Raw genomic sequence first — 18,442 nt, forward strand, 5'->3', positions numbered from 1 at the left:
GTTTTGGGATGCTCGAGGCTTCAACCGTCTGTTGAAACTGGTGTCCACGCCCCGAAATAACATCGGGGAGCCAAGTGGTAGTCGCAATGACGGCAATTAAGATACTTACTGTAGCTTATCACATAGGCTATTAAATGTAGAAAGCAGGTGTGTCGCGGTCTGATTTTGTGAGTGTGTTTACTTTGTATCACGCCTGCTACATGCCTACAATAGGCCTACCCTATAGGCCTAATACAAAGTAGCGAAGGACATGCCCATTTATCAGATAGGCATTCATAGTCTACACAGTGATAAGCAATGGTTTATGTTTTTAACAATCCTTCAAACATCAGTCCTGCAGCACAACATAGGCCTAGGCCTAATCTAATCTGAACCATCAGACCCTTACACCTAACCAATGATGAGCATCTGCCTTGCATTTTTAATTAAATATTGAGAATGTCCAGAAACTGAACCAGGCTGGGAGCCAGAGTTCGACCCTACACCCCCTCCCGTGGCCCGTGTTATTATAATAGGTCAGCCAGGTCGCAGGTAGTCAGTTACTCTCGATTTGCATGCAAATTACCTCGAAACCCCGCCCATACATTAGTGTCACGACATGCCCTGAATCCCAGGCAGGTACATTTTAGGTCGTCGCTGTCAGAAGTTGTTGAGTTGGGGGAAACAAGGCACCATAACCAGTTTTCGGAGTGAGCGTATTTACGCAGTCTATTTTGCCCGCATCCCATGGTGATTCAGGTTTGGTGTTTTCAACTTGCTAAGAAGACTGGTTGGACTCAGCACGCGAACGAGAAAGTCCGGTTCCGACACGAAATCTAGAACTACACATTCAGGACAAGATGTCACAGGAGCACGGCAAGTAAGTCGAGTGTGACGGCTGACAGTCCGCTGTCTTCTCAATGGCACATGGCGTTCATCAGTAGGCTATATTGGCATTTCTACTGTGATATTAGTTCATAATAATTATTTAGGCATAGACTACCGGGGTCAGCTTATTGGATGTGAATAGACTGGTATGGCAATGCCGTTTAGGGGTAGGCTAACGACGGTTGTTCATCTGTTTATTTAGGGTAGCCTACGTGCGTAAAAGTGGTCTTTTCTATTGTGGAAAACATTGGGCAAAGTCACATGACAACCAATTAAGTTTCCACTGAATATGGTAGGGCCCACTCTGTTCAGTCATTATTGGACAAAAAAGAAAGCAGCATTAGTCAAAGTTTTTAAATTGAGGGTAAAAATGCAATGTTTTGTTGTTTATTAAAAGTTATACGACAGTTGGCCTAGCCTTGGATATTCCTGCATAGGCCCAATTGTCTTGATATAATTTGGAGTGAATAAGGAAAGCTAGCAGGGTTTCCACCATACTCCATTAGTCCCCCTTTGCTGACAGGTATGTTCTAAAGTAAGTGTGTGGCCAGAGTCTAGGTATGCTGAGATCAAAGCAAGTGAAGGTACCAGCAGCCCATCTTGAGTCATCTTCAAGACCTGTAAGTCCGGTTGAGCAGGACCTGCATCCTGCCAGAGACAAGAGAGTAATAAGCAGCAGAGCAGTATAACAGACATCTTAGTGACGGGCAACTTCCCGCCTTCCAGACTGTCATTAGTAATCTAGAATCCCATGTTCATAATAGTCTCTGGAGGCAACCAAGTATCATTCTTCTTAGAAGGAGACGGCAGAGTGTCTATTCGATGGATCAAATACACATGTGTTGTTGTGTCAACAGCGGTGTGTTGTGATGCAGGCACTGGCCTGGGGTGAGGTGTTTGGCAGGTGTTTGCGATGTCAGCAGAGGTGCATAGGGGCTTTTGCTTCAATGGAGGCCTACATTTGTCATGGCATTGGAAATAGTGTTATGGAACACACACAACACTTAGAAACACACATAGAAAGCAGTGAAAATGGCATGGGGTGACTCACTGACTGGTATAGCTGCCCACATGGAAGTTGTGCATTTGGAGAGCTGGGCTCTTAATTAGGGCCACCGAACATGTTATTGTAATAAATAAAGAAGTTTCCACCTTGGAAATTAGCTGAGATCTTAAAGGTGTTACTGGTGTACAGAAGAGGAAGATGATTGAAAAAGTCATGAGCTTTAACCCATTGATGCCTAAAGCACCTGCAAAAACGCCTGCTGAATGCCTAAGCCCTTGTTGGGACAGTTGCCCTGAGCCTATAAAAACCTAAATATCTCAGCCTCTGGTGCACATAAAAATACGAAATAAGTTGCATTTAAAACCCCAAGACCCTCATCTTGCTTGAAGTGTTAGTGTTCATTCAGCTGTAACATACCCACATTTTTATTAAAAAAGTTAAAATCTCAAAAGGCTGAATGCAACGTATATGTCGCTCCAGGCACCAAAAATCAAACTACATATACGAGTCATCAGGCTAAAATGGGTTAACCAATCCTACCAACTTTGTTTTGTGGCGTTAACACATTTTTGTTACAGTTTCTCACTTTAAAAAAAAAAAGAAATAAAAAAAATTCTCATCTGTCATTATACTGTCATTATTGTGTTATGTGTCACCCACACAATACTGCCTGTGTCGTACACAGAGAGAGGACGGTGCTGGTGCTCCAAGGTGGGCAGCCTGTGGCGTGCGGGGTGGGCCAGCGGCAGCAGCTCTTCCCGGACGAGGACGAGGCCTGGAGGAGCTTCCTGGAGAACCCCCTGACGGCCGCCAGCAAGGCCATGATGAGCATCAACGGGGACGAGGACAGCGCAGCTGCCCTCAGCCTCCTCTACGACTACTACAAGGTAAACATCACACGACATTACACTACATTACATTACATTACATGTAGCCCTCAGCCTCCTCTACGACTACTACAAGGTAAACATCACACGACATTACACTACATTACATTACATTACATTACACTACATGTAGCCCTCAACCTCCTCTACGACTACTACAAGGTAAACATCACATTACATTACACTACACTACAGCACATGTAGCCCTCAACCTCCTCTACGACTACTACCAGGTACACATTACACTACATGTACATGATCTTCTGTCTGTTTTTGAAACTCTTAAAAAAATGTATCATTGCATTTGTCTTTCATATCATTTCTTGTGTTCCCAGGTGCCAAAAGAGAAGACTAAAAAGGCAGAAGTTGATTCCACTTTGAAGTAAGTCCATCTACCTGACTCCTCTGTGTGCACACCAGCTTTAAAACCTTTAAAATAGTGTGTGCCTTATTGATGCATCATTGCAATTATTACGTTATAGTACAGTTATGGAGTTATCTATTACAAATGTACAACCACTCCCATGTACACTTGCAAAATAGTTGACAGAAATAAAAATGTTTCAAATGTGAAAGTGATTAAAAAGCCAGCCAGTGCTTGAAAGTCTCCCCCTCTTCTTGATTTCAGAGATCTGCAGTCTCTCCAGAGGTCGTCCCAGGCCATGACCACCCTGAAGAACGTGCCCCTCAGTGTCACGGCCCAGCTCAGCCCCCCTGGCTGGGACAAAGCCTCCTCCTTTCACCACTTCCACTCTTCCCCTTCCCCATCCACCTCCCCCTCCTCTTCGTCTGTTTACCTCCCTGCTGCTGCCCAGGATGGGGTGTCCCAGTCGCACGCCCAGTCCCACGCCCACGCCCACGCTCACGCCCACTCCCTGCCCATCAGGGGGGCTTCTTCCACGCTGGGCTACAGCAGCCACCAGTTTAGTCCCAGCGGGTACAGCTCTGTGGGGCTGCGAGCCCAGGCGCAGACCCCTGATTCAACCTACACGGAGGGCCTCAGTGGGGCCAGAGAGGTATGGATGGAGTCTCTGGTTGTGTGACCACACAGTTGTTTTTACTATGTCTACGTCATCAGTAGTCCCTTTTTATATTGTACTGCATTTGCTTCGGATCAAAGATTTTTGTTTACTGTATTGCAGTTCACCATAATGTAATGTACTGGTTATCAGTTCTCAAAGTTGAGTCAATGTTTTTTTCTTGCAGTTTTCCACATTATTACCTTTCAAAAATGTCAGAAACTGAAACTTAAACCTATGAAAATGGCAGCATGTAAAAATTAAAATATTCTGTGGCTAGATATTGTATTGATTTTGAAGTGGTTGCAACTGATAGACTGATAGTTTATGCATCACTATACTTGTTTTATATTGTTATGTTGTTATGAGTCATGTTGTGTGTCCAGTCAAAGACCTTTTAGTATGCTGTGTGTGTCATGTCCCCACAGGTGATGGCCATCTCTGTAGATATGCACTCCCAGCTGACCTCCGTCTCTCCAGGCAGCTACTCCCAAGACGGTAAACTCTTCAGGTAAACACCACGGAGACACAGGCGGCATGCAGCAGACTCGTAAACTTAATGTAGTGTTTCTCAACGAGGACAGCAGTTACTGAGCGCTCGGTGGGTGCGTTGAGAAGGATACAGTGGAGGGAGTGGGGGTGGGTGCGTTGAGAAGGATACAGTGGAGGGAGTGGGGGTGGGCTTTGCAAATGGGTCCAAAAGTGTATTTTATTTTTGAATTCTCAGAGGCAGGCTTATGATGTGGTCAAGAGGGCTTTGTGGGGCTTATGATGAGGGTAGTTAGAGTAGAGTATCATTTATTAAGGTGAAGGGGTGTTTGTTCAAGGCCATGCCGTGGCGTAACGGTTGGGCACTGGGTTACTACCACGGCGATCCTGGTACGATTCCTACCCAGGTCATTTCCAGATACTTCCCCGTCTCTCTGGCCACTCATTTCCTGTCTCTCCTTCACTGTTCTGTCCAAAATGAAGGCAAAAAGGCCCAAAATTAAAAATGAAATAAGAAATAGGGCGGTGGGGGGGGGGTTGAGGTTGAAAACCACTAACTTGCTGCATTCCATTCATCTGTAGGCATTGCAGTAATGTTAGGTGTGAGAGAAACCGAGATTGTTGAATTGAAATGACAACCTTTGTATTTATTTATCATTTTGAATTCCCGTGCTGTAGCGGTTTTGACCACCACCAAGGGCATGATCCAGTAGACTTCTTTTTCCTGAAATGAGGGATGCTTTTATTATTGAAAAAAAAACAGACACTAATCAAACCGTTACACAAATTACAGAAACTGTAACAGCTTACATGAAGCATACAGTATGTACATGGCACGACACAGAGACACTCTTAAACTATTAACTGTATACTGGTAGTTCCAGTTGCCTCTGTGCATAATGCTTGCAAACCTTAATATTTGCGAGCCGCTCTTGTTCCTCCTCAGTCACCAGTACGAGTATGCGATCGAGGCGCCTCGCTCCATGTGTCCGAAGAACCACAACACAGCCATGAGCTACGTCAACAAGGGCCACTTCTACCCCATCCAGCTACGCTGCCTGGACGCCGGCAGGGGCGGACGGCAAGCCAACGCTACAGTCAGGGTGAGTCTAGTGGTGTTTAGAGGTGCACTGCGTAATAGCTTTAGCACTTTCATTCCAGAATTCATGCTGCCCATTCAAAAATGTTCTTTCTTTTTCATGAATTCTGCTTACCACCACTATCAAATGTTAAGTATTCATTTTGACTGGGAAAATGGCACTTTTCATGCGTGAAAAGGGGGATCATCTCCATGTCAGCCATTTTGAATTTCCATTTTTGGTGCAAAACTCACTGTAGTTTGGTCATGCTAGTAAATATTAGTTTATTACTGAGTAAATATTCATGAAAAGATCAAATTTGACAGTAGACAATACAGTTTCAATACTTACTCTGGCAACAATTCTGCACAGATTACATCTATGCACGCATACACCCCTGAGCACTAATTCATCTTCACCTACCCTAAGTCATTCTTCAGCTGCTTTAATGAATGTTTCCAAATCGTTTCAGCTATGCGTGAACTGGTAACAGGGAAGAAGACATGAATTTCCTTTGCCTATCCTGCTCTGTCTCACTTTCTATCTCTGCTCTGTCTCACTTTCTGCTTATTTGTGTGTGTGTGTGTGTGTGTGTGTGTGTGTGTGTGTGTGTGTGTGTGTGTGTGTGTGTGTGTGTGTGTGTGTGTGTGTGTGTGTGTGTGTGTCTCTCTCTCTCTCTCTCTCTCTCTCTCTCTCTCTCTCTCTCTCTCTCTCTGTCTCTCTCTCTCTCTCTCTCTCTCTCTGTCTCTCTCTCTCTCTCTCTCTCTCTCCATCTCTCTATCTCTCTGTCCTCCAGAGTGTGGTGATGGTGGTGTTCCATGATAAGTGTGTTGACGACCAACTGAAGGCCTGGAAGTTCTGGCACAGCAGGCAGCCCTCTGCCAAGCAGCGCTGCATCGACATTGGTGAGGGAATATTCTCCAAACGCCTCCTTTTCCTCAATATGCTTAGTACAGTATACTGGAAATATTACATTTGGAATTGGTACATTGGAGTCTTTTCTGTACTGCACTCTACACTACACTGTGCTATTCTAAATCCACTACTGTACGCTGTAATTGAGTTTAGACTAATTTAAGGTCTGTTACATCAATTAGGTACAGTTCAACGAAGAATGTAATATTATTCAATTACATACTTTCACTCTACCATAGGGTGAGGGTTACCATTATGTATTTACACTGTAAGTACATAATGCCGGTACCAGTGATTGATGCACTTAAAAATGAACAAGAAAATTAAGTGTTACCATAATTTATTTGATTTATCATGGGACCGTGCAAAATTTGAAACATACACGATACCATTTGATGCATTTCACCAGAGGGAGCAGCATCACTGTCTTCACAGCCATCAGTAGCCAAACTGCAATGGCAACACGATGACTTAATTGGCACCTACACGTTAACGGCCTGTATGTCAGCACTGCTTTCTTCTTGGTGTGCCTAAACTCTTAATGGCAAATGGCCATGGTGTTACATCCTTTCCCACAGAAGCTATGATACTTATTACTAGGGGGAAATGGTATGTCTCGTACTTCTTAAACCATTTTGGCTAGAAACTCCTCCACAATGAACAGTATGAAGCTATTTAAATATGTGTTGAATAAGGGACCGTATATCAAGTTTGACTGGACAGTTACTTTACCAGGTCTAAGACAAAGCTAGAGGTTTCTGAATCCAGGCATTAACACCCAGACAAAAGTGAAGCAACTTCCACGGGGTAGTAGACAGGCAAAATAATCTGGTGCCACACGGACGATTTGGTGTTGTTTATGTTATCAGTGCTTCATCTTCATCAGACGCATGTCGGAACGTTACTCTGATTGCACTGATAAAATAAACAACAAAAAATAGACACTTGTGTGGCACAAAAATACGCGGAGTGCGTATTTCCTTTGTCTCACTGAAGTAGTATTTGTGTTGAGGACGCTTTCTTGCTGGTCTAACCTCTTGTCTTCCTGAAGTAGTATTTGTGTTGCGGAGGCTTTCTTGCTGGCCTAACCTCTTGTGTTCTCTCTGTGTGGACGTGTGCAGCGGACTACAAGGAGAGTTTGGGTGTGAGCAACATCGAGGAGATCGCCTTCAACGCCATCTCATTCACATGGAACACGGAGGACGAGCCAAAGGTGAGGATTCCACCCCACAGAGCAGGGGTGGGGATGGGGGACCTTTCTGATTCAAAGGGCCTCCTCAAATTCCTCCAAGAGCCGGCATCCAAGTCATCCAAGGGCCATACTATGAACACGAACCAGGATTTCCCCCTGCACTTTAGGCCTATATTTAAGGCAGCCTTTAAAACAGACCCCCATTTCTCTAGGCCACCTGAAATATAATTGTATTTTATTGCAAATGTAATTTCCAAGATTCCTTTACAAAACATATTATATTTCATGTGAAGCTGCATAACATTAAAATGATCAAGACATAGGCTCCCCACCCCTGCCAGAGAGGAACCCTATAACTCAATACTCATAACAAAGAAAACTATTGGTGTTGATTATGTGGCATCCCAACCGGCATTCAATCCAATATATTGCATATTTGTGGTCACTTGTTTCAACCTATGTGGTGCCAGTAAAGAACTCATGTTAGATTTGAAAAATAAAAATCCAATAAATAGCCAATATAGAGATTTGGTTGAGAAAGACGTGATGAATGTGTGGTAATGTCTGTGATGTTGGTGCGCTGCAGTAACACAAAATGACCACAGGGAGGAGACATGTACTCACATACCGGTAGTCATCAGACCTACAATACATTAGTTATATCTGGCTTTTTAGTTATATGTAGTCTTGAAATATATACACATTTTCAGATGTATCTTTTGTTATATTTTTCATTTACTTGCTTAGATTCATTGATCTTAAAGTTCCAAGGAAAAAACACCTTCAAGTTAATGTACAGATGCAGTTACATAGACTGACCAGTTGATGGAGATGCAATCTTCAGATGTGTCTGCAAGCACCTTCAATGGCACTTCTTGGGTTGTGAAGTGCAACCGTTGTATAACAGTTTTTACCTGTTGAATAGTGTGAATGCAGAACGCTAAATTGAGGAATTCAAATGATTCTTTGTGCTGTTGGCCGTAGCACACAACTTGTTGCTAATATATCCTCGGAATACATGACTTAAATACATTCTTGTAATAATACAATGTGTTACTAATATATCCTTGGAATACATTACTTAAATACTCATTTGTAATTTGTTACTAATATAACCTTTGAATATCTTAATATGTCCTTGTAATCACACATCCTTGGAAAAATGTAACCCTATTCTCTCCCTGGTCTGCTTTGTCCCCCATCATCAGATCTATGTGTCGGTGAACTGCCTGAGTACGGACTTCTCCCCCCAGAAGGGCGTAAAGGGCCTGCCCCTGGACCTGCAGGTGGACACCTACAGCTGCGGTAACCACGGCGAGCAGGTGCTGCTGCACCGCGCCTACTGCCAGATCAAGGTCTTCTGCGACAAGGGAGCCGAGCGCAAGATCCGCGACGAGGAGCGCAAAGTGCTGCGGCGCAAGGGACGAGGCCAGGACGGCACCAAGTCTGGTAACTAACAACTAACTAATAACTGAGTAGTAACTAGCTAATTAATAGGCTAAATAATATCCAGGACGGCACCAAGTCTGGTAACTAACAACTAACTAATAACTGAGTAGTAACTAGCTAATTAATAACTATCAAATAATTTGCAGCACCAAGAAGGTAACTAATAACTAACTGATAACTAAGTAATAACTAACTAATAACTAATAACATCCAGTATGGCACCAAGACGGGGAAACTGATAACTAACTACTATCTAATATGCAGGGTGGCACCAACACAGGCATGAGGGTCCAAATAGAAAAGAAAAAAACTTTTGAAGAACTCCTTACTTAAGTTAAAAAGCCTTTCTTAAATACTTCCCAGATTGGAATTATTATTCATATTGGAGGAAAACAACTAGAAATACTGGTATTCATCATGTAAATATCTGTGTGTCCTTAAATGCATTCATAGACAAGAATTTGAAAGTTAATTTTGCGACTTAGACAAACACAAAGATCAGGTTTTCCCCCACGAAATAAGCAGGCCCTGTCACCCTAGATGACAAAATCACATTTTATTTCTGTTAATGTCTGTCTTATAGTCATTGGATCTACTGTATCCCATTTCCTCAATGTCTGCTTTTTGTGACCATGGCCTATTTTTCCTGTGGACTCGAACTAAACATGCAAACACAGACACAGACACAGACACAGACACACAGACACACAGACACACACACACACACACACACACACACACACACACACACACACACACACACACACACACACACACACACACACACACACACACACAGAGTTAAAAACACACAGTTGAACCCAGTTACACACAGATCCTGATCTGGCTATGGCCCATGGGTCAGTCCAAACCCTTGAGGAGATTACCTGTCTCCTGTCTCGCCTGTGTGTGTCGCTGTGCCAACCACGCCTCCCTCACGTGCGGGTGTTGCCACAAAACATAAACAAACACCCGCTCGTGCTGCGCCGAGTTTGTTTTTGAAGCGTCTCATTGGTCTGTTGTCATTGGCAGCACAAACTTCCAGCTACCCCGTTTAGACCAAACACCTGTGCTTTATGTTTTACCAGGAGCCAAAGTGCCAATCCAGGTCAGCCACGTGGAAACAACCGTGTTCAAGACCATGAGTGACATGGTGACCCAGCCTGTGCTTTTCATCCCCAAAGCCCTCTTTACAATGACGCATCGACATGTGAGTTTGGGCTACCGTTTAAACTACTGTCACTTACTGTATGTGATGAATGAAACATAAGAAAGCAAAACAAAATATTCCTTTCTTTCTTTGCCCGTTCAAATCAAACAGATTTTGTCTGTCATGCCAATACACAAAAATGGAGTGGGAAGTGTGCCTTAGGGTCAGATACAGTATTATTCTCATCATTGACAAGGAAGGTGTGACAACTTTTTTTTTTGCTCTTCAGCCACTTGAATTCACCCCCCAAAAGTCACTTTTAAGGTGCATATTATCTGCCATTAGCTCCTTGCGAGATCTGTAGCAGTTATTCGTCTAACAACGGGACACGCCGTTGTGATTGGAGAGGTTTTCTATTCTAAAAGGCGAGAAGGAAGGCGTCAGGCATAGCAGGAGCGTTCTGAGAAAAGAAGAGAGAGAGAGAGGAACTCCAGGGTGTGTCCTTGGCCAGACAGTGTTCGCTAGCAAAGCTACCGGGGCAGTCTAATGTACTGTACTTCCAGCTTGTTTCCATTATATTTCAAATGTGTACTAATGGCAGCAAATTGCACACATGTTGTTTGTTTTATTCGTATTCTGTTTTTTCTGCACAGAAAAAAACAAACCCTTAGACTTATACTGTGGCGCATAAAGTGAATTCCATGCCTGGACACAGCCATAACGTAACCGAACAAACGCTAAATACCCCTCGTAATGTTCAACTGAGAATAGAAGTCACATACAGACCTTCTGTGAAACCTTCAGATGACTATTGAGAAGCCAGAGGCATGTTTTCCTTGGAGGGTCTTGTTGTCAGTCCCTGATCACAAGCTATGGATTACTTTGTACATAATGTTAAGTTGACTTGTATTCCAAGACAGTTTATAGAAAACAGCCACCCCAACTTCTAACATGTACAGGACATAGAACAGCCTGGAAGCCCTGTCTGATGAGGTTACTCACCGTAGTGTTCTTGTGATTGAGCTCATACATTGTAGTATTTGAAAACATTGTAGTATTGTAGTAATACATTGTAGTATTTGAAAACATGTTGAAAGAAATGAGTAGAGACCAAAGAATTGAGAAGAATTTAACACTTTTTTGCATGGCTTACTAGTCGTGGTTTCAATTGTTTTGCTTTGCGTGAGCATACTTTTTACAAAACCGTAGCACATATAGAACAGCAGCCACTACCACAAGTTACGCACGATAAACTCAATGCAAATGTTGCTGTATTTGAATAAATCTTGACACGACTGAAGGAACGTAGCGCTGACTTGTGGGTATTGAGACTGCTGTGGTGCTTTGTGTAAAGTGAGCGCATGTATTCAGGGAAACAATAGAGTCCTGGTGTGTAGCCGGCTTCAGGTGAGCGAGGGAGTGAGGCTAGACCATGATGATGTCATGCTTTAACCCCCTCCGGCAGCTAGCATTCCCTCTCCTCCCCCTACCCTCTCTCTCTCTCTCTCTCTCTCTCTCTCTCTCTCTCTGTCTCTCTCTCTCTGCCTCTCTCTCTCTCTCTCCTCTGCGCACGTGCGTGTGAATCAAATGGTGCTTTATTGGCATGAATGAGGTGGTCACTGTTGCCAAAGCAAGGTACATATGTGGGAAAAAATAAATAAAATAAAGACTAATAGTTAGGCTAATAGTAATAATACATGTAATTCTCTCTTTCTCTTTCTCTCTCTCTCTCTCTCTCTCTCTCTCTCTCTCTCTCTCTCTCTCTCTCTCTCTCTCTCTCTCTCTCTCTCTCTTTCTCTCTCTCCATCTCTCTCTCTCTCAACAGGCCAGCCCAGTGGAGGAAGCCCTTGAAAAGTAAGTGTTTTTTGTCTTTTCCATTTCAGTCTTTTGTTCAGTCTTCTGTCACTCCCTTCCATATTCCTCAGCTCCTGTTTCTTCGGAGCAGTTACTTATTGACACACGCCAGGCTTCGCACCTTTCTTCTCTTTCTTTGTCTAACTCTCTCTCTCTCTCTCTCTCTCTCTCTCTCTCTCTCTCTCAGTCCCCCCAGGAAATCGCGATGTTGCGATCGCGTCGTTTTTCGCAACTTCAGTGAATTCCCGCGAATTCTGCGCGAGAGCGCAACTTTAACCAATCACCGCGATTTCCCGCAACTTTGAACACTTTGAACCAATCCATGTTGCGCTGACTTCACTGACGTCGACAAACTTCCTTTCAAAAAGGATAATACAATAAAAAATACAATAAAAAAGTAACCTAGCAATCAGTCCCAGCACTTTACTATGCATGTACAAAGTTGTCGGTGAGGGGAAAAAACTAATAAATACGAATGTAGGAAACGCATAAATACGAATGTAGGAAACGCCATGTTCTCATTGCGCGTCTGCTCGCATGGTCACAGGAGGGAAAATGTATGACTACTAGTCTGGCATAACCAATAGGCCTACATTTTTAAAATGTGGTAGGCCTACATAAATATATAGCCTAATTAACACTTCATGACAGTCATCTAGGCTACATTACGCCAAGTATAGGGCTCCTACAACAAGATGTGTTTTCTTTTTTCTAAAGCGGTCCACCTGCTGTTTCTAAAGCGGTCCACCTGGTGTTTGACTTGTGCGCATACAGAAGGCAACATTTCCCTCCGAATTGAGATGCGCAAATGCCTTGTCCACAACAAAGCAGTAATTTCCATCCTTCATTGTGAATGCTGCGTGCGTGCCTGGCCGATATAGTAATCTCTTTCGCGCAAATTGGGCTATGGCTGGATCAGGGTTCACATTAGCCGGCTGTGGCCGGACATTGGCCGTTTGCATGCATGAATGACCGGCGAAATAAAATGTGCGACAAAAATGACTGCAATCAGTCAGTAAATAATATTAGCTCATTTTAAATAGGCCTACTTAACGTTACAAAAGACCAGTAGGCCTAATATGAAACTGAACAAAACTGAAAATATTTGTGAATAGCCTATGTAAATGAACTTGTCATAAGCAGCACGCAATATTGCTTGCGCTCTCGTCCCCACCGTCGTTGTCCCCAATCACGTTATGCTTATAATCACTTGACTCACGCTGGCTGCTGTGCTGTCGAGGAACGATTCTGTTTTGTTGTGGGCTATTTTTTACCAATATATCAGAGTGAACACAACAAAGGGCATTGCATTTGCAAAACCGTTTCATGCCCTTTGAGAAGTCAAGCCTCACAGTTTGGGACTCAATGGCATGCGCAGCATTGCATCACTTTCACTTTTACCTCTGCTGAAAAATGGTGGTGGATCTCCAAGTAGGCTACAGCCTACAGAGGGTCAAGTTAAACATTGCAGAGAACGATGGACTCGCCAGAAGTCCCAGTGAAAGTGCATGCAGGGCTTTAGCCTATAACTGTTTTCATCACCGGCCAAAACGTGTAGCCCATATGAGCATCGTTGACAGCTGAGACCTCCGTTCTGCAGGCGACGTGGTGTTTTATAGATAACAATGTCGTCGTCTTTTATATTCACAAGAGCACCAAAATTAATATAATTTCTGAGCATTATTCAGCAAGCACCCTTCACAAAAGGAAATCTGTGAACAAAAAAAAAAACCTAGGCTATGCCTTCTTTCGAAAGCGACCCCTCTCTCTGCTTTTATTTGTGTTGCTTTTGACAAGCTTGAAAATTAAACGCCGACACAGGCAGGCTATGTGTAGCAGACGACTCACATTAACCAGGATTTCAGTCAGTTCCTGTCGCGCAGCCTCTTCAACTGGGTGGATTCCGCCCGCCTACTTATAGTTAATTATGTAGGCCTATCCACTTTTTTTAAGTCAGGAATGGATATCGACATGATACGAAGTTTGTATGCTTACAATTTGAAACGGTGATGACATTTAAAACAGAGTCAAACGGCCATAAACAGCATTGTAATGAAGGGTGTCGTAATGGCAGCATGAAAGAGATGGAACTTTTCACGACGACATTCTGGCTAAAAACTCGCCCAGGCAGCTTCCCTGCTTTGCCTAAGAACCAAAATTATAATATAAAAATGGAAATAATATAAAAACACCAGAGGACTGGAATGTGGCAGTGTCCTTTACTTTCAAGCGTGGGGAAGCACATTAAAAATCGCAACAAAAATCGCACCTTTCACTTCATGCCGCAACAAAATCACAACAACACAGTAAGAAGCTCCGCAACTTTTATCGCGATTTTCTGGAAATCCTCGTGCACCATCTGGCAATTCCGACCGCGATTTTTTGAGAAAATGCCCGCGATTTCCTGGTGGGACTGTCTCTCTCTCTCTCTCTCTCTCTCTCTCTCTCTCTCAGAGTTCCTGTAACTTATTTCTCTTCTCCAATGAGACAAAATGTATCACCTAATTTCTGCTGCCTGGCAAATCAATGTGATCTCTCTCTCTCTCTCTCTCTCTCTCTCTCTCTCTCTCTCTCTCTCTCTCTCGCTCTTGCTCTCTCTCTCGCTCTCTTCAAGCAAGCGATTGAGTATGGGCTTTGTTGCTAACCATAATTCCATGTTGTCATCTCTCTCTGCCTCTCTGCAGTGTGGCGGGCGGCCGATCTCCCTACTCAGCAGAGGAGTTTGGCTGCTCTCCCAGCAGCAAGCGAGCCAGGCGCGACAAACCCCAGAGAGGTACACACTAGCACTAGCACTAGGACAGCCAGCGTGCAAGACAGACAGTGTGTGTGTGTGTGTGTGTGTGTGTGTGTGTGTGTGTGTGTGTGGTGAGTGTGTTTGAATGAGCGTATGAGTAAGTGTGTGTGTGTGTGTGTGTGTGTGTGTGTGTGTGTGTGTGTGTGTGTGTGTGTGTGTGTGTGTGTGTGTGTACGAGCGATGTGTAGAAGTACGTACGGACCTGCGCGTGTGTTTGTGCGACAGAAAAGCGCGGGTGAATTAAGGACATTGCCCCGTATTCACTCGGATCTGCAATTTTTGGAGGAGGGAGGGGAACGGAGCGACACAGAGCAGAGGCAAAGAGAAGAGGAAAGGAGAAACGAGGAGAAGGGAGGAGGGGATGTGAGGACAGGGGAATGCAGTCAGTCAGACAGACAGACGGACGGACGGACGGACGGTGGCTCCAGTCGAGTCTAAAGTCATTGGTTACGCTTTACTTTACGGTACAGTTACCCTATGTAATTACTGTGTACTTTCTGGGTAACAACAGGGTAACAGAGAGAAGTTACATGGTATCTAATGGGTAAAAAGGGGGTAATTACAAAGTAAATACCATTAATTGGGTAACAAAAGGGTAACAGAGAGAAGTTTGATGATTAGATGGTTAGAAAATACGCAGTAGTTTCATAGTAATTCTTGAGATATGGGTATTACATAGTATTTACTTTGTAATTACCCCCTTTTTACCCGTTAGATACCATGTAACTTCTGTCTGTTACCCTGTTGTTACGCAGAAAGTACACAGTAAATACTGTACCGTAAAGTAAAGCGTTACCAAGTCATTCAAGTTCACAGTGAACTGCTGCATGCGATAAATAGAAACTCAATCAAGCCGAACAGAAATACAATTTGTGGAGCGTGGACCATAGAAGGCGTTTCTTTCGGGGAGGTGAAGGGAGTGCAGAGTGTCTTGTAGGAACACCACGTCTCCTACATACTACTACTATTACTACTACTGCTACTACTACTGTACTGATACTGATACTGTTACTGCTATTGCTAATGGTCTGCAGTCCGCATACATCAAACCTCCCCGTTATACGAGCGACACCTGAACACAAAGAGAGCGGTGACGGTTCGGTAAGGTAAGGCGCGTGAGTCAGTGATACGCGATCTACAGCACAGAGGTGAGAGACGATTAAACAAACAAAAAAGGAAGGCGTAGCGTCGTAAACAAAGAGCGCCGCGGTGCCAAAAAGGGAAGGCAGCCGAAAACAAAGGAACAAGGAGGGAGCTAGAGGAAGAGAGCCGAGGCGGGCTGGGCGGAGGGAGGGAGCGAATGAGAGAGGGAGTCAGGGAAGAGAGGGAGGGGTAATGGAGGAAGTGAATAAAGAGAGAGAGAGAAGAGAAAGAGTGGAAGAGGGACAGAGAGCTATTGAACCAGGGAGAGAGAGAGGAAGATGAGAAAGTAAGCTAGTGAGTGAGAGAAAGAGAGAGAGGGAAAAAGGCGATCTAACGAGCAGAGAAAGAGAAAAAGAGAGAGAGAGACAGAGGAGGAAAGGTAGAGCAAGACGGCGAGTGAGTAAAAGAGACGGAGGGATAGGGAGAGAGTGCGCAAAAAGCGACCAGAAAGGTCAGAAAAAGAAAGGGGGGAAAAGACGGAGAACGAGCGAGCGAGAAAGAGACAACCACTGTGTGAGCCAGTGAGAGGGAAAAGGGAAAGTAGGCGAGGGAGGGAGGGAGTGAGTGAGTAAACGGAAGAGAGAGAAAGAGAGCGCGAGCAAGAGAGGGAGGGAGGGGGGATTGAGGACAACGGGTTCATGGCAGAGCTGGGTGGGTGGGGCTTGCTGTGAGCTGCTGGCTGACTGGCTGACTGGCTGGCTGCCTCCCATGCAGCTCAGCTGACTTCTCCACATGTAAACACACTGCACATGCTCTCCTCTCTCCCTCCCTCTCTCCCTCCCTCCCTCCCTCCCTATTTCATTCTCTCTCTCTCTCTCTCTCTCTTTCTCCCTGTCTCTTTATCTCTCTCTCTGTCTCTCTCTCTCTCTCTCTCTCTCTCTCTCTCTCTCTCTCTCTCCCTGCCCAAAAAAATCAGACCCGCCAAGCCCCTGCTACTACTGCCACTTGTGTACCCAGACACACAAACAGACACACACACACACAGACACACACACACACACACACACACACACACACACACACACACACACACACACACACACACACACACACACACACACACACACACCCACACACACACACACACACACACACACACACACACACACACACACACACACACACACACACACACACACACACACTGCCACATGTATGTACAGTACAGAAACACTTGTACTCATGCACACCAACACACACACACACACACACACACACATACAGACATACATCCACTCACATTCACTCAAACACCCATTCACACACACCAACACTCACACACAGAACTTATACACTCAGTCGCGCAAGCACACACACACACAAGTACACAAAGTAAACAACCAAACACTCACACACGCAATGACACAGCTGCAATGATACACACATACACACCTGCTACACACACAGACGTAGCGGTACACACAGAGATACGCAACAGCAGGCACTCATTCACACACTCCGAGCTTCAGCCATGCTCAACACACAAACATACTCACTCAGCATATCCGCACAGCTTTCTCTCTCTCTCTCTATATATATATACACTCTATGTGGACATGAGCGTCTGGTTGAAAAAAAAACCCTGCACAGGTGCTCGAACGAAAATACTGTAGGGGTATATAGGTTTACAGGGTCATGTTTACTCGCACACGCGGTTCATGGAAAGTGTCACTGTACATACAGTATGCAGTTGGTTGGTGTGCACAAACAAAGACCTGAATTGAAGTTTCGTTGCATAGAGAACGGAAACTAGCCACATATTCCTAAGAGACAACCCCACCCAATCGCAAAGCAGAGACGCACAGACACAGACACATCAAAGGGATGCATGCGTGCTTTTACACACCCACACGGACAAATACGTACAGACGAACACACAGAGAAGCATGGTGACACACACACACACACACAATGTGATGACAAACACATACAGAGACACAGAGAATCCCACCCACCCACCCACACACAGAGACACACACACACACACACACACACACACACACACACACACACACACACACACACACACACACACACACACACACACACACACACACACACACACACTACTGCAATAGAACCTATAGAGACTGTGTGTGTGACACACGCGTGGAGAGAACCACAGAAGACACACATGGCCATTGCTCACATGTGCACCACCCACCCAGACAGATAAACACACACAGCTCAGCTTACACAAAGAGCCACCAGCCCCTCACATGACTGGGAGCCTCACACACTGTCCCTCTCACCAAACAACCCCCCAACACAGACACACACACACACACACACACACACACACACACACACACACACACACACACACACACACACACACACACTTTCTTTCTTTCTCACACACACAGTTCCTTGTGCACCCCCACCTACCACCACCCGCACATGCGCACACACACACACACACACACACACACATCCTTTCTCTCTCTCTCTCTCTCTCTCTTTCTCTCTCTCCCTCTCTCTCTCTCTCTCTCACTTCCTCTCTCTCACACCCCCACACACGCTCTTTCGCTATCTCTTTCTCCCTGTCTCTCTCTCTCTCTCTCTCTCTCTCTCACACACTCACAGTGTGCACCCCCA

General features: G+C 44.7%; 1 protein-coding gene across 1 annotated transcript in view; it reads left to right on the top strand.

The window, feature by feature from the left end:
• Positions 1-619: 619 nt before the first annotated feature.
• The window catches only part of LOC134469100 (grainyhead-like protein 1 homolog), a 24,448-nt gene continuing 6,625 nt past the window's right edge, over positions 620-18,442 (top strand). Inside the window, exons 1-12 of the mRNA XM_063223138.1 lie at positions 620-859; positions 2,559-2,760; positions 3,096-3,142; positions 3,389-3,776; positions 4,208-4,290; positions 5,215-5,371; positions 6,144-6,252; positions 7,384-7,475; positions 8,663-8,903; positions 9,992-10,113; positions 11,879-11,907; positions 14,592-14,680. Of these exons, the coding sequence (XP_063079208.1) occupies positions 840-859; positions 2,559-2,760; positions 3,096-3,142; positions 3,389-3,776; positions 4,208-4,290; positions 5,215-5,371; positions 6,144-6,252; positions 7,384-7,475; positions 8,663-8,903; positions 9,992-10,113; positions 11,879-11,907; positions 14,592-14,680 (1,579 nt within the window). The 5' untranslated portion in view covers positions 620-839. The remainder of the gene's footprint in view (positions 860-2,558; positions 2,761-3,095; positions 3,143-3,388; positions 3,777-4,207; positions 4,291-5,214; positions 5,372-6,143; positions 6,253-7,383; positions 7,476-8,662; positions 8,904-9,991; positions 10,114-11,878; positions 11,908-14,591; positions 14,681-18,442) is intronic.

The sequence above is a fragment of the Engraulis encrasicolus genome, chromosome 18 (genome assembly GCF_034702125.1).
Source record: "Engraulis encrasicolus isolate BLACKSEA-1 chromosome 18, IST_EnEncr_1.0, whole genome shotgun sequence".
Classification (NCBI taxonomy): domain Eukaryota; kingdom Metazoa; phylum Chordata; class Actinopteri; order Clupeiformes; family Engraulidae; genus Engraulis; species Engraulis encrasicolus.